At 56.1% G+C, this 14,550-nt stretch overlaps 1 protein-coding gene across 1 annotated transcript in view; it reads right to left on the bottom strand.

The window, feature by feature from the left end:
* Positions 1–1,032: 1,032 nt before the first annotated feature.
* LOC135992370 (dual oxidase 2-like) overlaps positions 1,033–14,550 on the bottom strand; it is a 28,548-nt gene continuing 15,030 nt past the window's right edge. The window contains exons 11-34 of the mRNA XM_065641474.1: positions 14,321–14,423; positions 13,438–13,601; positions 12,596–12,762; positions 12,282–12,400; positions 11,268–11,405; positions 10,442–10,555; positions 9,387–9,589; positions 8,946–9,131; positions 8,312–8,537; positions 7,542–7,635; positions 6,806–6,981; positions 6,481–6,541; positions 6,278–6,370; positions 5,624–5,802; positions 4,590–4,820; positions 3,960–4,059; positions 3,797–3,846; positions 3,579–3,706; positions 3,230–3,383; positions 2,492–2,724; positions 2,094–2,252; positions 1,788–1,943; positions 1,557–1,685; positions 1,033–1,155 (exon numbers count right to left, since the gene is read on the bottom strand). Of these exons, the coding sequence (XP_065497546.1) occupies positions 1,033–1,155; positions 1,557–1,685; positions 1,788–1,943; positions 2,094–2,252; positions 2,492–2,724; positions 3,230–3,383; positions 3,579–3,706; positions 3,797–3,846; positions 3,960–4,059; positions 4,590–4,820; positions 5,624–5,802; positions 6,278–6,370; positions 6,481–6,541; positions 6,806–6,981; positions 7,542–7,635; positions 8,312–8,537; positions 8,946–9,131; positions 9,387–9,589; positions 10,442–10,555; positions 11,268–11,405; positions 12,282–12,400; positions 12,596–12,762; positions 13,438–13,601; positions 14,321–14,423 (3,486 nt within the window). The remainder of the gene's footprint in view (positions 1,156–1,556; positions 1,686–1,787; positions 1,944–2,093; positions 2,253–2,491; positions 2,725–3,229; positions 3,384–3,578; positions 3,707–3,796; positions 3,847–3,959; positions 4,060–4,589; positions 4,821–5,623; positions 5,803–6,277; positions 6,371–6,480; positions 6,542–6,805; positions 6,982–7,541; positions 7,636–8,311; positions 8,538–8,945; positions 9,132–9,386; positions 9,590–10,441; positions 10,556–11,267; positions 11,406–12,281; positions 12,401–12,595; positions 12,763–13,437; positions 13,602–14,320; positions 14,424–14,550) is intronic.

Below are 14,550 nucleotides of genomic sequence, written 5' to 3'. Positions count from 1 at the left end.
GGGACCCCGCGGACCCCTGGGCTGAGAGTTGCAGATGAGCTCAATGCTGGCAGGACCGTGAATCCTTAAGTGACCCAACTGCTTGTAAATCAAAGTCTGTGTTTATTGCAGATGTGACGAAGTTCATCTTGGCAGAGGTAGAACCCTGCGAGTCTGTGCTCAGATGTAACCCAGGGGAACTTCCCGTAGCCAGGAGCAGCAAAGTGCTGCTCGGAGTAAACACGGTTGTGAACGTGTCAGCCCGAGCAGGTAAAACCAACTTGGAGCAAGGCCAGCACTGTGCCACAAGGCTTGCAATGCTCCAGGTCACCAAAACACAAATGCCAGAAGCAAGAAGATGTTTTAAAACTTCAATCAGCTTTATTCAAGCTCAATCACATCCTGCGAGAGCAGCAGCCCGGGGATGCAAAGCCAGGCCTTGGTTAAACAAGCACCTGATCCCTGATCAAAGGGTGATGCTGCTGAAAGAAGCCAACGAGGACCTGTGCAAAGCCAGGGAAGGCTTGGAGCGCTAAGGAGCAGGCACCAGCGAGTGCGTTAGGAAAGCTGAGTTTCAAGACAAGGGCGGGTGGAGAGCTCTCTGGCTCCTCACCCCAAGTGCACGTCCCTCAGGTCTTGGGGCAAAGTGCTGTGAATTGGGGGGTGCAAGCACCGAGCCGTTGCGCATGTAACCCAGGCTCTGCCTCAGGGGATTAATGTGCCAGAGCCAGGCTTGACTCAAATACCGGCTTTTCCGGACTGGGACACGCCAGCCCGACCCTGGCGTGGGGCTGCAGGGGTGCGTGGGGTCAGCAGGATGCTGTGGGCTCGGGGTCACACCAGGCCGTGCGGGGCGATGCTGGGATGGCAGCGCTGTGCTGGTGCACCCCGTGCTGGTCTCAGCATCCAAGCTCTCAGCCATGGGTGAGTTTCTCCCGGGGGTGGCGGTGGGTGGGAGCCCAGGACCTGGAGAATTGTTACACAGGCGCTGTGGTTGAACACACGTTTCCAATGACAACTCCAGCCCCGGGGGTGAAACAGCACGGGGCAGGGTCAGAAATTCTCATAGTGATGCGCAAAGTAGGTCTGGTCCTTCTTGTTCAACTGCCGACAAGCCTTCTCCACGCTCTTGGTCATCCCGGGCGGGCCGCAGCTGAACACCCCGATCTTCTTCACCTGGGGAAGAAGGGACCAAAGGGCTCAAATGCCGCAGCACCAGCTCCCCACCCAGCCCAGCTCCCCTTGGCCCTGTGCCCTCCGGCAGCTTTGGGCACAGATGATTGCTCTGGCCTGGTCTGAGGAGGCTTTTGGGGAGGTTTGTCACCTCCCCATGGATCTGCTGGGGCCATGGAGGAAGGATGGGACCACCCAGGGTCCCTGCCAGCCCTGGGGTCTCACTGGTACAGGGCATCGCTGACTCTTGCAGCTCATCCCAGCTCTGGAGGCAAAGTTCATGCCTCTCCTGACCTGCCCTTGGTGCAGATGCCACCAAGGTCTCCCAGGCCAGGAGGACAGGTTGGGACCAGTCCTCCAGGCTGGTGGGTGAGTGTCCCCGCCATCCCCAGCCAGGCACTGACCTCGGGGTGCACCTCCTGCAGCGAGTCGAAGAAGGGGACGAAGGGAGGGCGCCCGAAATGGGTGATGGAGTGCAGCCCCGTGAACAGGCTCTTGTTCAGCACCTTCTGGAAGTGCCGCTCGCAGATGTACTGCAAGAGACCAGTGCGTGTCAGGTGGCCCAGCATGGCCCAGTACAGCCCAGCATGGCCCAGCACGCCGTGGCAGCCTCCCCAGCGGGCGGCCAGGCTCACCAGCATGGTGGTGCGCAGGTCAAACTTCTCGGCCAGCTGCGTGATGTAGATGTGCACGGAGACCAGGTCGTGCCCGTCCGCCTCCTCCACCTCGCGGATGATGTCTGCCAGCCACTCGAACTGCCGCTGCGTGCGCGTCACCCAGATGAAGTAGATCTGCGGCACACAGGGATGAGGCTCGGCATGGGGCTGGCACATCCATGGGGCTCCTTCCCAGCTGCGTCATGGGGGATTTTGCCTCTGACGCAGCTGCAGCAGCAGGAGGCAACTGGGGAGGGCTCTTGTCCTCCAGATGCTTCCTCTTACCTTCTTACACAGCAGCTTGGAGCTGATGGATGACTTGAAGACCAAGTCCTTGAGGATGGACGCAAAGGGTGTCACTCCGATGCCTCCTCCCACCAGCACCGACACCTCGAACTTGTTCCACTCCTGGTGGCCCTCACCAAAGGGCCCATCCAGATAGAGCTGGAAGGAGGACAGCTGTCAGCAGAGCATCTCCCTCCTCCACTTGCCCACATCTTGGCCACTTTCAAGGCTGGAGAAGTGCCTCGGGCTGGGCACAACCCATTGCTCTTGGGCTTGGATCACAGAATCACAGACTGGTTGGGGTTGGAAGGGACCTCTGGAGATCATCCAGTCCCACCCTCCTGCTAAAGCAGGTTCACCCAAAACAGATGTCCCCGGAGGAGCAGCGTGGGGCTCACCTTGGGCATCTTGCCGATGAGCGCCAGGCTCTCCGGGGAGTAGAGCTCCCGCAGGCGGGTGGTCCAGGGCCCCGCGGCTCGGATGTGCAGGCTCAGCGTGTCCTCGTGCGGCGCCGAGGTCAGGGTGAAGGGGTGGTACTCGGTGGTGCCCAGGGCCACGCAGGCGATGCGCACCCACTGCCCCGACTTGTACTCAAAGTCCTGTGGCCGCTGGAACTGCAGGTGGGTGACGCCTGGGGGGACAGGGATGGGAACGTTGTTAAGGTGGAGACACAGAGCGTTGGAGAGGAAAAGCTGGGGAGATGAGTGGGTGCAAGGAAAGATGGAGCTGTGCACAGGGTGGGTGGGAGCGGGCTTGGGGACAAGGCATGGAGCCAGGCACAGGGCTCAGGGTGCTGGAGAGGCCGTGACGGGGCACAGCCCTGGGGCAACCAGGTCTTCTGGGGCAGCTAACCAATCCCCATGGGTGCTGGCCCAAGCTCTGTGCCTCAGTTTCCCTGTTTGGGGGGGACAGGGTGGCACAGAAGACTCTTGTCATGCAGAGGTGCTGCAAAGGCATTGGGGAAACATACAGCTAACTCCTGGAGATGCCAGCCTGCGTGACAGCCAACGGGACATTTCCTGGTGCCAGAGTCACCCGCTTGCCACCCGGGTTGGGATCTGCTGCCACCCCAGTGCTGGCGGGGCCGGCCGCTGCGTTCCCACTACCGCTGCGGCCCCACGCGGAGGACGCGGTACCTGAGGGCAGGAGCTCGGCTTTCACCACGCTGATCTCCACCTTCTTCCTGCTCAGGCTGAGCAGCTTGTCCGCGCTGTAGATGAGTGCCGGGATGATGAAGTAGACGTAGAAGCGGGGCTGCTGGATCAGTGCGTAGCTGCCGTGGATGATGACCTGGGTGGGGAGCAGCACCCGTCAGCAGCACACTCAGCCCAACAAGCCATCGCTCCGCGTCTGACTTGGTGGCAGCTCAACAGCAGCCAGGACTGCGGCCACCAGCTCCCTTGGGACCTCCCTTGGTGACCAGGCTGCCCCAAGGGCTTGCGATGCATCGGCCACCACCCCACCCTCCCAGCCCAAAGGCTTTACCAGGACGTAGAGCAGCACGTAGAGATGGTGGGTGATCCAGAAGCCCTGGAAGCTGACGCGTCGGAAGTGGTGGGTGGCGAACACGTACATCACGGCCAGGATGACCAGCAGCAGCACTCCGGTCATGCCTGCAAGGGAAGAGGTTGGGAGGTCTCAGCAGAGATCAGGGCAGCCCCACATGGGCTCCATCTGGACATAGGCAGGGCAGGTGGTATCACCTGGAATAGTTTGGAAGAACCACCAGTAATACTTCTGTGGGAGCTGTGACCTGGAGAAGGACAAGAGGCTGCAGCATGGAGTGGCCAGAGAAAACTCCGGGTTTCCACTTCCATTCCCACCCATGCTCAGGACACTCTGGACGGTGTTTTAAAAGTCACCTACCCGTCGTCTGTAAAGACACTGGAAAAGAGGCAGGACAACACGCTGAGGGGTGTGACTGAGAAGATGTAGACGTTCACTACGTGACCTGCAGTGTGGAGCACTGGAAGAGAAAAGCAGGAGAGAAAAGCATCACTGTTGCTGCGAGTGGAGATGTGGCAGATCCTGCTGGTGCGTGGAGGGGGTCGGGCTCCGCTCCCCAGGAACAAGCGCCAAGACCAGAGGAAAGGCCTCAAGTTGCGCCAGGGGAGGTTGAGGTTGGATCTGGAGAACAATTTCTTCCCCAAAGGGCTGTGGGGCATTGGAACAGGCTGCCCAGGGCAGTGGTGGAGTCACCATCCCTGGAGGGGTTGGGCAGACGGAGATGAGGTTCTCAGGGACATGGGGTAGTCCTAGAGTTAGGCTGTGGTTGGACTCAATGATCTTGAGGGTCTTTTCCAACCAAAACGATTCTATGGTTCTATGTGCCAAGGACCTGGCAATTCCTCCTCCTCTCTGGTGCAAAACATCTGTGCCTCTCCGCACTCCATATGGGTCTTCAAGAGTCTGCCTGGTCCTGCTGTGCCACGATGGGCTGGTCCTCCTGCTTCAGCTGTGCTTCACGGGCCATGCATCCCCCAGCAGCCCACCTACCTGAGAAGATCAGGGCGGCCATGGCAATCCAGCGGTGGAAGTCCACGGCGGCGTCGAAGGGGATGTAGTGGTTGAGGAAGGTCTCCCGCAGGACGGTGATGAGGTTGCGGCACATGGTGAGCAGGATGTAGGAGTACATGAAGGAGATGCAGGCGGCTGATCCCCGGGAGATGATGATCCCCACAAAGGTGGTCTGTGCGATTCCAGTACTGGGGGACGCGAAGGCGTAGTCTGGGGAAAGAGAGCGGAGAAGACGTCAACGTGGTCGGCGTTGAAGGCCATGACCCTTCCTGCAACAAGGGGACAGCCACCTGTGCGGCTCCACCAAGAAAAGGTCACCAGGGATAGGGCTGTGTAGGGACAGGGGCACGATTCTCCGTGTCAGACACCCCAGAGCTGCTGGTGACAGGGTCTCCTTGGAGGTCAAGGGAGGTGATTGTCCTCCTCTGTGAAACTGCACCTTGGTACAGTGTTGGGCATCCCAGTATGAGACATGTCAAACGGGAACAAGTCCAGTGGAGGCCACCAGGATGGGTGGGAGCTGGAGGATGTCACATAAGGGAAAGGCTGAAGGAAATGGGCTTGTTCAGGCTGGAGGAGATGGCTCAGGGAAGACCCTGTCGCTGTCTGCAACAACTTAATAGGTGTTCCAGAGAGGAGAGAGCCAAACTCTTCCTCAGAGATGCACAGTGAAAGGATGAGAGGCAACAGCATGAGTTTCACTGAAGGAAATTCAGGTTTGATGTAAAATAAATGCTCTTCACAGAGAGGATGGTCAAAAACTAGCACAGGTGGGATCTCCAACCTCAGAGCTCTTCAAACCTTCTCTAAATACAGCCTTCGGCAGCCTGACTGAGCTGTGAAATTGGCCTTGCATTGGACCACAGCCTTCCAGAGATCCCTTCCAACCTCAGCAACCCTTTGGTTATTCCAGGGAGGACCAACACTGTTGCCCAAAGCTGAGCCGGGACCTTTCACAGCCCAGCATGCCCTACGCAACCAGCAGCTTTGAGGAGCCAGGGCTGGGCACTCACAGTAGGCTCTCTCCACGAACACGCCAGCGGTGATGGCCGAGAAGAGAACCACGCAGACGATATGGCGCCGATAATTCTCAATGAAGCGCTTGAACTCCTGGATCTTCTGCTGGATTTTGTTCCGCTCGTACTTCTTCCGCTGCGCTTCGGTGTATAAGTGCAGCTGGTACTGGTTTGCCCTGGGAAAAAGAGGAGGGCTGGTGTAATCTCAAAGTTATGGCCCAGGCCACGCTGCCCAGGTTTGGGTCTTCATCCTGGTGGCCACCTCTGCAGACTGGTGACAACGGTGACCTGCAGAGCACGGTGTCAGCGGGCGATCTCAGGTCATCCTGCAGTCTGGACACTTTTGAAAGCCAATAACAAACGTGCAGATAGTGACACATAAATGAAACAGTAGATAAGAACTATAAAAGATAATTTTCATAGTGATATTGAACTGATCGGGGGGTGGGGAAAGGTCCTTGGAGCTATTAAGGCAAATCAGGATGTTCTGGCCATGAGTAACAACCACTTCCCTGCTTCCTTCCTGCACATCACCCAGACCCATCACCCTACAGCAGCATCCCCGCTGAGATGACACAGAGATATGAGGAACAGCAACCAGGCTGGACCGAACCCGAGCAGCGTGCCCGGCGAGGAGAGGACATTACTCACTTTCTGCCTGGTCTCCTCCTCAGCTCTTGCCCTTCTCGCTCCACGTAGTGGCTCACATTGTCCAGGTTTGGGTCTTTCTCCTCTGAGATGGTCCTGTTGGGAACAGAGCTACATCTAGCCCAAAGCTGTACCTGCAGGAAGGGCTTTGGCAGAATTGTCCACATTTCCCCATATATAGCAGCAGCGGCAAGAGGAGAGCTTACTCTTTCTTTTTTATGAAGGAGACACGGTTGTGCAGGTTTTGCTTGAGCTCCTCGGGGACACCTTTCAGGAGCCAAAAGGACAAAGAGCTGTTTTATTTAGAGTCTGTGGGATGCGGTGGACAATGTTTAAGCATCTCACTGGGCAGGAGTGGGGTGGGGAGAGGCTCTGAGAGGACCCAAACATGTTGTACATGGAGCGACAGCTGATGGCCCATGACTGCGATCGGGCTGGAGGGATTGATGGGACACGATTTGGGAGCTCTGAGTTGGGTGCTGCCCATCACCTCCAGCCCCGCAGCGCCCGGGATGACCCTGTGCTCCTGACCTTTGATGCAGAGATGGGTGAGACGAAGCTCCCTGTCGTGGTCCCGCAGCATGTAGTGGAAATCCTCCCATGTCAGCTCATCCCTGTCCTCAAAGCCTGAGGCCCGAAACATGGACTCGGTCACCTGCTCTGCCTGCTCTCTTGTCAGGCAGTTGTTGGAGATCTCGATGAAGGACCTGGAGCAAGGAGGGGAGATGGGAACTTCAGAGGACCACAGCTTGAGTCCTTCACATCACAGAATCACAGAATCCCAGACTGGTTGGGGTTGGAGGGGTCTGGAGATCATCCAGTCCAACCCCTCTGCTAAAGCAGGTTCATCTAGAGCAGATCGCACAGGTGGGTTTGAATGTCTCCAGAGAAGGAGACTCCACACCCGCTCTCGGCAGCCTGGTCCAGGCTCTGGCACCTCCCAGCAAAGAAGTTTCTCCTCATGTTCAGATGGAACCTCCTGTGTTTCAGTCTGTGCCCGTTGCCCCTCGTTCTATCATGGGGCACCACTGAAGAGAGTCTGGTCCATCCTCTTGACACCCACCCTTGAGATATTTAGAAGCAAAATAACCCAGGGCAGAGCCCCAGACCAATTTCGTAGGAGAAATGGTCTCTTGGTTGCACATGTTGAGCCCACGGGCTCTCCCACAGCACTCCTGGGGAGCTAAGCACAGAATTTGGAGCTGCTTTTGGAGACATCTCTGTTTACAGACATTGTGAAAATATCTCGAGAGATGAGGAGAAGTACCTAAGCATCCTCAGGAACTCCTTCTTGGAGAGGAACCCGTTCTCATCAATGTCATACATCCTGAACATCACCTTGGACTTCTCCTCTGGGGACCCTGGTGGGAAGGGAAAGAGGCAAAGTAAGAACAAGATCCTATTTTCATTGGCAAAAGTGCTTTCAAACATTGTCTTTGAGAGTCTGGGCCTGCAGCAAAGTCTCACCCAGCTCTGAGAAGACTGAGATCACACGGCTGAGCGCAGTGTGGACAGTGGGAACAGCCTCTGCTTGGCCTCCTCAAGTGCAAGGTGAAAAATCAGGTAGATACCGATGCTTTCTTGTGCATTATTTTGCACACTCAAAATGGGGTTTTGCACAGTGACGATTTTTCTGAGAGCTCCTCTGATTAAATCTGGCATTCACCACTTCTATATATGAACCTGCTTTCCCAGTGGTCATTTAGGGGGGATCAGATGTGATGTCTGATATGGCTGTTTTGTCTGTCAAGGACAGGATGCATGGTCCATTCAGAAGACTTGTCCATGGCGGTGACAGATCAGTAAATCACTGCTCTGAGATGGCTCCCCGATGGACAGTCTTACAGAAAACATAATTACATTGTCACTGCCCCATAATTCAACTTGAAGCTGTCCTAAGTGAAGGAGATTTTAGTCTGTAGAAGTGTCTACAGATTGACCTGTTGGATGTATCTTGTCCTTCACTCTGCTGGTGGCATTGCCAGAGCCTAGAAACAGGACTTGGGGCAAGAGATGAAGGCCAGTTCCAGCTCTCACCTTTCATGAAGACCACCAAGATGTCCAGGAACTCCCGGAAGGAGATGTAGCCGTTGCCGTCTTTGTCGGCCAGGGAGAACATGGAGTCCACAAACATGGAGTGGGCTTTGAGGCCCAGGGCCTCAGCAAACTCAGCCCTGCTCAGCTCACACGTCAGGGACTCCTTGGCCTTCTGTGAAGATTCGAAGTTGAGCTCCCCGGCATCGGACCTATCGATTTCCAGCACCTGCAGGTTGTGTCCCACAAAAGAAGTCCCATGAGCGCTGGCAGAGCAGAAGGCTGGTGTCCACTTGCCCAACCTATCACACAGACCTCCCTGTGCGTCCCCTGGCACAAACCCCATGGCAGGTACCACGGGGAAGTTCCGTGTCGCTCCTACACAACGTGACTTTTGCACTAAACACTACTGACCATTACGGAGACCTCGGTTACATCATCCAAAAGTCTCTTTTCAACTTCAGACACTTATACCACCACAGCCTTTTGTCTTCTGCAAGGAGAAATGTCCCTTGGTCCTGAAGCTTCCTTGTGCATGGCTTACCAGCTCTTACGGTGAGCAGCAGCAACAATGTTTGTTGCTTAATCAATACCGAAATACCTTCCTCCATGCAGAGCTGACCACACCTCTACATACCTGAGCAAACAGGTGCCTGAAGAAAGTCTCCAGAATTTGTTTTCTCTGCTCCTGGGTGACTGCCCGTTTCATCAGGTTCTGCTCCTTCATCTCAGACATGTGCAGGTCGAGGCCACTCTCCTCCAAGTAGCTTCGCAGCTTCCCGATGAAGTTGCTCCTCTCTGCCTCCTCGCTGAAGAGCAGCACCTGCAGGAGACCCCACCGAATGGCTGTGAGCAGCGGACGCTCTGTCGGGATGTGTGTGCTGCTGCTCTTCACCACAGTGGTTGCCCCATGGTCAGAGCTGGACCCGGTGGTTCTCAGGAGGCCACTGCCACCCTTTGGGGACCCACGCTGGTCCCAGTGCCCAGGACTGGGTGGTGCAGGGTGTATGTGACCAGTGGCAGAGGATGGTGGAGGGTCCAGGGGAAGGTATCGTACCCCAGGCATCACGGTACTCACCAGGTCATACTCCTTGGGGCTCTTCAGGAGCAGAGCTTTGTTCCCTCTGTTGCTAGAGAGGATCACCTCCACGCTTTGATGGGCTTTCAGGCTGATGTTCCTCAGCGCACACCCTCTCCCATCCAGCACTTTGAGGACTTTGTCAGCTTGGAGCTGAATGTAGACGGGAGAGCTGTCTGTCTTGGGACCGTGCCACTCCATGGCTGGTGGGAGAGAGGACACAGCTCAGCTGGAAGGTGCACCTGGCCCCCTACTCATCCCAGCACTTCCTTTACCAATGTGCAGCTTGGGAGTGATTGCATGAGCAGATACGTGTTAAAGGAAAAAGGATGATCTCCCACCCAGACAGTACAAGCGCATGGTCAGTGGAGGAGTACAGACCATGGAGCAGGCAGGTCAGATTTTTCCATTGTCCAGGACAAGGAGATAATAGAATCATAGAACGTCCTGAGTTGGAAGGGACCCACAAGGATCATCAAGTCCAACTCCTGTCCCTGCATATGACAACTCCTAAATTAACACCGTCTGTCTGTCCAGTCTCTTCTTGAACACTGTCAGGTTGGGGCCGTGACACCTCCCTGGGGAGCCTGTTCAGTGTCCAGCACCCTCTGGGTGAAGAACCTTTTCCTCATGTCCAACTGACCCTCCCCTGGCACATCTTCCTGCCGTTCCCTGTCCTGGAACTACTGGTGCAATTGTTCTACATAGGTTTCCTTCAGATAAGGTGTGATCTGGAGAGGGTTATAATTAAAGGGTCATAAGATGACTTGGATTGGAAGGGTCTTGCCCAGCCTCCTGCCTAAAGTAGGACCAGCTACAGCATCAGGCCAGTCTGCTCAAGGCTTTATCCAGTCAGGTCTTGGATAGGATGGAGACCACACAACCTCTCAGCCTCTCTGGGCTACCTGCTCCACTGCTTGTCTGTCCCCATAGGGAAAGAGTTTCTCCTCATATCCAGTCTGGACACAAGCTCCAAGCCCAGCCTTGCCTCAGTGTGTCCCCCGACTCCAGCAGCGTCACCAGCCACCACGGTGGGACCAGCGGAGCCGACTCACCCCGTATTGCCTCGCCGGTCACCTCCCATCGCACGCTGGAGCCCTGCTTCTTCTGCAGCTTCTTGAAGTCTCGCTTGCGGAGAACGGCCACGATCCAGGCAACAAACAGAGTCACTGGGGAGACGTGGGAGAAGAATCACAGACTCACAGACTGGTTGAGGTCGGAAGGGACCTCTGTAGATCCCCCAACCCCAGCCCTGCTAACGCAGGGTCGCCAGAGCAGATCACACAGGTGGGTTTGAATGTCTCCAGAGAAGGAGACTCCACAGCCGCTCTGGGCAGCCTGGTCCAGGCTCTGGCACCTCCCAGCAAAGAAGTTTCTCCTCACGTTCAGATGGACCCTCCTGTGTTTCAGTCTGTGCCTGTTGCCCCTCATCCTATTGTTGGGCACCACTGAAAAGAGTCTGGTCCATCCTCTTGACACCCACCCTGGAGATATTTATCACATTGATAAGGTCCCCTCTCAGCCTTCTCAAGGCTGAACAGCCCCAGCTCCCTCAAACTTTCTTCACAAGAAAGATGCTCCAGACCCCTCGTCGTCTTTGTAGCCCAGAAAGCATAAGGTATCACAAAGCTCCTCCTGCTTTGGCAGCATCACCTGTATGACTGGGGCAGCCAAGGGGGTTATTTCTTCCCCATCGGTCTATGGTTTTATTTAACACAGGGCTGCCACATGAAAGCCCTGCTCCCACCTGCTGCCCAAGGACCCTGCCACCTCAAGAGTGGCCAAGACTCAGCAGCTCCTGCTGGGAGGTGCTCAATCCACTGGCACTCAGTCCCTTTCTCCAGTGGAAGAGGAGACGGGTAAAGAAAGGGAGCAGCAAACCTAAAGGCAGACAGCAGAGGACAACGATGATGATCCCGAAGCCTGCGCCGCTGCCTTCGAAGTAGTCCAGCACAGTCATGGGCGTGCAGTTGGCCAGGTGCTGAGCCGTCAGCTGCTGGGGCTGGGGACACGGGTCCCCTGCATGGGGGAGACAGGCTGTGAGTGTCACGGACCTTCTACTCCTCTCGTCATCCCCAGGAACCTCGGCATCCAGATGCCGATGGGTTTCATTGTCGAGTGACCCAGGGAGCTCTGCAAAACTGGGAGGCTGGAGATAAACTCCAGATGTTAGGGGACAACATTAGTTTTTGGGTTGAAACTTTGACTGCCACAGCAAACCAAGCACAGAACTGGACTCAAGCAACCTTGGAACTCGGCACCATCATCTCTCCTGATGGGATGGGCTGAGCAAGAAGCACCTTGGGCCACGGTAAATTTGAGCTCCAAGCCTCTGCTCATCTGTGTGCTGCACACCCAGGGAGTTCTCCTGGTGCAACACCAAGGGAACCAAAACATTCAGGGGTTGATGCCATTAAAGGCAAAAGCAGGCAATGTTACACAGTTAATGTGCAAAGCTTAACTCATCATCATGCAAACTTCATCACTTCTCGGGTCACTCATCAATTTAACCTGCAGAGCTGTGTGTTTATATCAAAGGAGCTGGAGGACACGTCAGTGCGGAGCGTGACACAGCGTGGGGTTGGCAGAGGCTGAGTTCCGACCCCAGCACGACCTTCCAGGGCACCAGGTGCATTTTTGTGCCCGGAGATCTTTCCAAGACTCATGCAATGCACACACCTGGACTTCAGCCCACCTTCCACACCAGCGCTGTTTGCCTTGCTGACAAGCAACCCTTGCATTTTGCAGATGTTTTGCTGGCTTAGGGCCACAGCAGGTGTCAGGCTGGAGAAACTGCCCGCCTGATGCTTCCCCTGTGTCACTGAGTCACCGACTGTGTCACCGAGATGGGTTTGCTTCCCTCCCCAACTCCCTGCTGTTGCACAAAGGACTCACCCTCGCTCCAGACAAACACGTGGGGCTGGAGGTCTGTGGCGTTTGCGGAGGTGACGGCGGTCAGGACATCACGGAAGGTGGTGTTACGGATCTTCTCGGCTTCCTCCGCTGTGAACAGCCTGGGGAAGAGACGTGGGGCCAAGCGGTGGCCTTGGGTGTCACTGGTGGCAGGAGGGATTTGCTCCCCACGCTGGTTTAGGAACTGAGGAAGCTGGAGGATGGTTTTTTCCTCCAGCCACAGTTATTATGTCTTACTGGGGCTGGCAAAGCAGTGGGCAGCTGCTCTGTGGGCCAGACGGGGAAGAGGTATTTACCCATTCTTGGTGTTTTCGAACCAAAATCTGTCACCATCACGCAGGCGCACAAACTGGTCCAGGATGATGGCGCTGAAGAGGGAGCTGCCAGCCTCCAGCATGCCCCCGGGGAGCAGCTCCAGCCTGGCCGTGTCGTTGGCGTACAGCAAAGCCACCGTCTCCAGGACCTGGCCAGAAACCCACAGCGCACGCGTGAGGAGAGGGAATTCTGCCAGCGCATCAAAGTCTTGGCAGGAGGAGTGAGGAGCGTGCCTTTCCCAGGCATCATCACTCGTCCATGGGCTGGGAGGAGGCTCAGCCCCCACACAGCCCTGAGGTCATGGCTTGGACTTGAGCGACTCAGCATCACTCCCAGAGCACGCAGATCACAGCAGTGCCGGAGCAGAGGAAATGGCCTCAAGTTGTGCCAAGGGAGGTTTAGATTGGATATTAGGAAAACATTTTTCACAGAGAGGGCTGTTTGGCATTGGAACAGGCTGCCCAGGGCAGTGCTGGCGTCGCCATCCCTGGAGGGGTTTAAAGGGCGTTTAGACGAGGTTCTTAGGGACATGGTTTAGTGCCAGAGTTAGGTTAGGTTATGGCTGGCCTCCATGATTCTCAGGATCTCTTCTAACCAAAACAGTTCTATGATTTTTATGATTCTGTGGGGCAGGATATAGTTATTCATGCCATTTAATTACAATTACCCGAATGCAACAGCCCCGCAGGCATGAAAACGTGCTAGGGCAGGGTGCGCACTGGTGTCCCTCCTCCTACTTCGCTGGAGAAGCCAGTAACTGCCTGGACAGCCCAAACATCCTTTGAGCCACACACTTTCTGTGGCCAGACCAGTTCCCTGTTACCTGTTGATCCAGGTATGGGGCAAGGGCCGACCAGTTCTGAAGAGGCTCCAACCCGAATCGTTCCTGGGCTTGGTTGTAGGTGGGCAGGCCCAGGTCTCGCCCGCGCTGGAGCCAGCTGGCCACGTAGTCAGTGCGGGAGTACTTCAGGGGCCCGTACCAGTAATCTGCGGATGGTTTGAAGCTGTTGTGATGGCAAGGCAGAGCTGGAAGAGCGACCACAGCTGCTGGACCGGCCTGGTCCCTCTGCCATGGGCCATGCTGAACACGGAGGACATCTCCATGGCCTTGCCAAGATGGTCCCAGTAACATGCTTAACATGCCCTGTAGCTTCTCCGCACCTCCATTAACAAGGCTCAAGCTGGTCTTACGAGGAGTGGCTGAGGGACCTGGGGGTTCAGCCTGGAGAACAGGAGGCTGAGGGGAGACCTCGCTGTCTACAACTGCCTGAAAGGAGCTTTGAGCTGGAGGGTGTTGGTCTCTTCTCCAAAGCAGCAAGTGAGAGGACAAGAGAAAATGGCCTCAAGTTGCACCAGGGGAGGTTCAGATTGGATATTAGGAAAAAATTCTTCCCAGAAAGGGCTGTTGGGCATTGGAACAGGCTGCCCAGGGCAGTGGTGGAGTCACCATCCCTGGGGGGGTTTAAAAGGTGTTTAGACGAGGTTCCCAGGGACATGGGTTAGTGCCGGAGTTGGGTTATGGTTGGACTCGATGATCCTAGAGCATCTCTTCCAACTGAAATTATTCTATGATTCTATGGTCTGAGGGTGTGGTTGGGTGCTGATGGTGGTGGGTTGGGACCTGCCTCCCCACCTTGGCCCCCGCACAGCCCCACGAGAGACAGTCCCCCACCGACGTGCCAGCCAGGGTGCAGGGGACTGCAGACCTTGGAGATCTTCCACCACAATGTTGTCCTCCCGCTCTGCAATCTGCGAGCTCATCCCCAGCAGGAGGTTGTCCACGTCCTCAGCATCTGCCTGCCCGGTGCTCTGAGAGGAGATGGGAACAGCAGGTGATTGCTCATAGGACTGAGGACATGGGGCAGCCCCACACTCCTGAACTGGTGCCCATGAGGGTGCAGACCCTGGGCGTAGGGACACCAGGGGCTTTTTCCAG

This window comes from Caloenas nicobarica, chromosome 10 (genome assembly GCF_036013445.1).
Source record: "Caloenas nicobarica isolate bCalNic1 chromosome 10, bCalNic1.hap1, whole genome shotgun sequence".
NCBI classification, from domain to species: Eukaryota; Metazoa; Chordata; class Aves; order Columbiformes; family Columbidae; genus Caloenas; species Caloenas nicobarica.
The sequence above is the reverse complement of the archived record's forward strand: the minus strand, read 5'-3'. Positions and strand labels throughout refer to the sequence as shown.